Source organism: Penaeus japonicus, unplaced genomic scaffold, assembly GCF_977035675.1.
Source record: "Penaeus japonicus unplaced genomic scaffold, GWHDUDI00000001_assembly GWHDUDI00000007, whole genome shotgun sequence".
Taxonomy (NCBI): Eukaryota; Metazoa; Arthropoda; class Malacostraca; order Decapoda; family Penaeidae; genus Penaeus; species Penaeus japonicus.
In genome coordinates, this window is record NW_028234409.1 from 9,775,848 (window position 1) to 9,780,847 (window position 5,000).

Here is a 5,000-nt window from a genome sequence, read left to right on the forward strand (position 1 = left end):
AGATAGATAGTAAGATAGACAGGTAGTAAGATAGATAGATGGTAAGATAGATAGATAGTAAGATAGATAATAACCTATATATTGCGTCTTGTTTTCCTTTTTATAATATGAAAATGGTGGATTTTTTTTTCTTTTTTACTTTCTTTCGTAAAATTTATCCGAATATTAATTGATATTTTGGTAGATAAATATAGAAATATAATAATGATAATATTTACGTTTTCTAACAATAAATGGCTAACTTTGGGGCTAATTAATAAGAATCAAAAACTCACTATCTTCACAATAAATAAAATGGAATAAATGTGACCATCGTTATCTTATCTTATCATTATCAAACTCATTATCTTTACAATAGATATAATGGAACGAATGAGCACAATCAAGTGAATACATTTAGCATTATTTTTTCAAAATTGTTTTCTTTTTTTTCATAAACTTTATTCAAAAGAGGAGAAGGAGACAGGATTAGAAGGAAATAAATGAATAATAGAGGGATGGAATAAAGAGGAAAAGGAAAAAGGAGGGGAAAGTGAAGAGGAAACAGAGGAAGAAAATAGGAGAAAGGGAAGGAGGAAGAAGAAGAGGAAAGGGGCTAAATGGAGGAAGAGGGAGGAGGAGGAAAAAGAGCGAGGAGGAGAAGGGGAAAGAGGGAGAGGAGGAGGAAGAAGAAGAGGAAGAGGAGGAAAGGCAAAAGGAGAAGAAAGAGGAGGTGGATGGTGAGGAAGAAGAATGTGAAGAAAAGGAAGAAAGACGAGGAGGGAGAAGAGGAGGAAGGTGAAAAGAGAAAAAAAGGGAAAAAAGAAGAGAAGAAAGGGAGAAGAGAGAAAGAAGGAGAAGGGGGAGGAAGGAGAAGAGGAGAATGGGGAAGGAGAGGAGGAGAAATGGTATAAGGAGAACGGGTAAAAGGAGGAATAGGAGGATGAGGAAGAGGAGAAAGGGTAATAGGAGAAAGAGGAGGAGGATGAAGGAGGAAAAAGAAAGGAGAGGAGAAAGGGATATCACAATAAATGAATAAAAGGAGAGTGGGAGGGAAACAAAGAAAAAAAAATAATGGGAAAAAAAGAGAAAGATACTAGAGGAAGAGGAGAGGAAGAGGTAAATAAAGAGGGAGAAGAAAAGAAGAAAAGGAAGAGGTGTAAAAGGAGGGGAAAAGGGGGGAAGAAGAAGAAGGACCAATGAAAACACATAAAACAAGAAGGAACAGGAGATAAACAGAAGAGGAAGAGAAAAGGAAGAGGAGGAGGAAGGGAGGGAGGAGGGGAGGGGAGTGAAATGGTGAAGGGGGAGAGAATTGAAGGGGAAACTATAGAATTACCTCCTTAGCAAGATGATTTGGCAGAGGCGGTCGTGTGTAGCTGTGACGGCCATGCTTGTTAGAGGGGAAGGTATAGGCATAGGGAAGGAGGGGAGGGGAGGGAGGGAGAGAGCTGGAGGGGAGGGAGAGAGCGGGAGGGGAGGGAGTGAGCTGGAGGGGAGAGAGAGAGCTGGAGGGGAGGGAGAGAGCTGGAGGGGAGGGAGAGAGAGCTGGAGGGGAGGGAGAGAGCTATAGGAGAGGGAGGGAGAGAGCTATAGGAGAGGGAGGGAGAGAGAGCTGGAGGGGAGGGAGAGAGAGTTGAAGGGGAGAGAGGAGAGAGCTGGAGGGGAGGGAGAGAGAGTTGGAGGGGAGAGAGGGGAGAGCTGGAGGGGAGGGAGGGGAGGGAGAGAGGGGGAGGAAGGAGAGTAGGGTAGGAGAGGGAGAGAGGAGGGGGAAGAGGAGGAAGAGAGAGCGGGAGGAGGGAGAGAGGAAGAGGGAGAGAAGAGGGAGGAGAGGAGGGTAGGGTAGGAGAAGGAGAGAGGTGGGGGGAGAGGAGGAAGAGAGAGCGGTAGGAGGAGGAAGAGAGTAGGAAGGAGGGGAGGGTAGGAGAGGGAGAGATGAGGCGGAGAGGAGGAAGAGAGAGAGGGAGGAGGGAGAGGAGGAAGAGAGAGCGGGAGGAGGGAGAAGGGAGGATGAAAAGAGCGGGAGGAGGGAGAGAAGAGGGAGGAGGGAGAGAAGAGGGAGGAGAGGAGGGTAGGGTAGGAGAGGGAGAGAGGTGGGGGGAGAGGAGGAAGAGAGAGCGGTAGGAGGAGGAAGAGAGTAGGAAGGAGGGTAGGGTAGAAGAGGGAGAGATGAGGGGGAGAGGAGGAAGAGAGAGCGGGAGGAGGGAGAGAGGAGGATGGAAAGAGCGGGAGGAGGGAGAGAAGAGGGAGGAGGGAGAGAAGAGGGAGGAGAGGAGGGTAAGGTAGGAGAGGGAGAGAGGAGAGAAAGGAGGAGGGAGAACGGGAGGGAGAGAAGAGAGGAGCGGAGGGTAGGAGAGGAGGGAGAGTGCAAAGAGAGAAAGAGAAAGGAAGGAAGATCCCAAAAGAAAAGAAAAGAGATGGAGATAACGAAAGGAAAAATAAGAGACAAGAGCAAAGGATGAAAAGGGTCGTATGAGAATGATACAAAATAGATATGAATAATAAATGAAATGAGACAAAAATAAAGAGAGAAGAAAGAAAAAAAAGAGGAAGAATATAATCAGAAAACAAAATATGTAAGGATATAAGCATAAAAAAAAAAAAATGATGACAATGATAAAGATGAGAATAAAAAAATGAAAAGATATATAATAAATATTAATGATAGTTATAATAATAATGATGATAAAGATAATGGTAGTTATAATGATAATAGTAATGATGAAAATGCTAATGCTATTGATAGTAATAATAATGATAATAGTATTAATAACAATGATGATAATAATAATGATAAAGATACCAATAATCCCCATGATTACAAAAAAAAAAGCACAAGAGAATGAAACAAAGACAGAAAAAAAGACGAAGACAGAAAGAAGAGAGAGAGAGAGAGAGAGAGAGAGAGAGAGAGAGAGAGAGAGAGAGAGAGAGAGAGAGAGAGAGAGAGAGAGAGAGAGAGAGAGAGAGAGAGAGAGAGAGAGAGAGAAAGAGAGAGAGAGAGATTTGATTTGATTTTGATATATTTATTCATACTATATACATTGTATACATATGAATAGACATAGGGACTATGCCTAAATGATTTGTACAGAGAGAGAGAGAGAGAGAGAGAGACAGACAGACAGAAAGGAGAGAGCGAAAGAATAGGACGGTGAAGTGACAGCAATTTCGATCCAGTCTTTAGGAGCTCGTGAGGGCGTATAAAAAGAGGCTGGTGTGAGGCTCAGAGGCACAGTTCGAGCTTGGAGTTCAGCCTCAAAGGATCTTACGAGTTCTTCCGTCTTTCATTGGTGAGACTCGGTTCTCTAAGTTTTGATTTTCTGGGTTTAATTGGCAAGTAGTTTTAGTGGTGTTGTTTTTCTTAGTTTGTTGTAGTTCCCCCTTAATTTTTTATACGTTTTCTTTCTTTTACATTTCGAGATGATTAATTAGTTTCGTAAAAAAACTGTTCTTTCTTTCGAGAAAATGTATCACTTTTCATTGTTTCGAAAACAAACTTGTAGAGTTTCAAAAGAAAAAAAGAAACATACATTGTCCAAAATGATTGAGGATGATGTGTGAATTAAGGAAAAAGTTATTTGAATTCGGTTTATATTAATTTTACTGACGGGATTCTACTGATTTATCATTTTTATTGTAATAGCTGAAATGTATCGAATCTGTCATATTAAAATCATTCTCCCTTCCTCCCCCCCATCTCTCTCTTTTACCTTTTGACTCTCCTTCCCACTTTTCCTTCTCTCTCCCCTCCTTCTCCCCTCCTTCCCCCCCGTCTCACCCACCCCTCCACCTGACCCCCCCGTCTCACCCACCCCTCCACCTGACCCCCCCGTCTCACCCACCCCTCCACCTAACCCCCCCCTTCCATTCCCCCCGTCTCACCCACCCCTCCACCTGACCCACCCCTCCATTCCCCCCGTCTACTCACCCCTCCACCTGACCCCCCCTCCATTCCCCCCGTCTACCCACCCCTCCACCTGACCCCCCTTCCTTTCCCCTCGTCTACCCACCCCTCCACCTGACCCCCCCTCCTTTCCCCCCGTCTACCCACCCCTCCACCTGACCCCCCTTCCATTCCCCCCGTCTACCCACCTCTCTACCTACCATCCCCATCCCTCCTCCCGCAAACCCACCCCTCTACCTGACCCCCCTTCCATTCCCCCCGTCTCACCCATCCCTCCACCTGACCCCCCTTCCATTCCCCCCGTCTACCTACCCCTCCACCTGCTCCCCCCTTCATTCCCCCCGTCTACCCACCCCTACACCTGCTCCCCCCTCCTTTCCCCCCGTCTACTCACCCCTCCACCTGACCCCCTCCTTTCCCCCCGTCTCACTCACCCCTCCACTTAACCCCCCTTCCTTTCCCCTCGTCTACCCACCCCTCCACCTAACCCCCCCTCCTTTCCCCCCGTCTACTCACCCCTCCACCTAACCCCCCCTCCTTTCCCCCCGTCTCACCCACCCCTCCACCTGACCCCCCCTTCCTTCCCCTAGTCTCGCCATGACCACCACCACCACCGTCGCCGTCGGAGGTCTCGGCCTGGGCTTGGGTGCCGCCGCCCTCGCCGGCGCCGTGGGCCTGGGCCTCGCCGCCGTCGCCTTTGGGGGAAGGAACCGCGGGGGGAACAAGGGGGGCTACCGAGGTGGCTACGGACACCACGGGGGCGGAGGCTACGGACACCACGGAGGCGGAGGCTACGGACACCACGGAGGCGGAGGCTACGGACACCACGGGGGCTACGGGGGCTACCATCGGCGAAGGCGCTCGGTCGAAGACGAATCCGAGGCGCTGGACAACCTGATGGCGCTGATCCGGCAAGAGGACGTGACCGGCTGCGGCCTGAAGCTCATGTGCGAGCTCGGGGCGGCGCCGGAGGACGAGCTCACCGTCGAAGAGCTGTCCATCATGCACCTCGTCGGGTAAGAAGGACTCCTTCCCGCGCTTCACGGCTTGACGTCGAGTTCTGTCAGATAGGAAAATGCGATTATTTTATTTTTGTGATATTCCTTGTTCTTGT

General features: G+C 48.3%; 1 protein-coding gene across 1 annotated transcript in view; it reads left to right on the top strand.

The window, feature by feature from the left end:
• The first annotated feature begins 3,214 nt into the window (after window positions 1-3,214).
• LOC122256620 (uncharacterized) overlaps window positions 3,215-5,000 on the top strand; it is a 2,859-nt gene continuing 1,073 nt past the window's right edge. Inside the window, exons 1-2 of the mRNA XM_043021432.2 lie at window positions 3,215-3,272; window positions 4,477-4,902. Coding sequence (XP_042877366.2) covers window positions 4,484-4,902 — 419 coding nt within the window. The 5' untranslated portion in view covers window positions 3,215-3,272; window positions 4,477-4,483. The remainder of the gene's footprint in view (window positions 3,273-4,476; window positions 4,903-5,000) is intronic.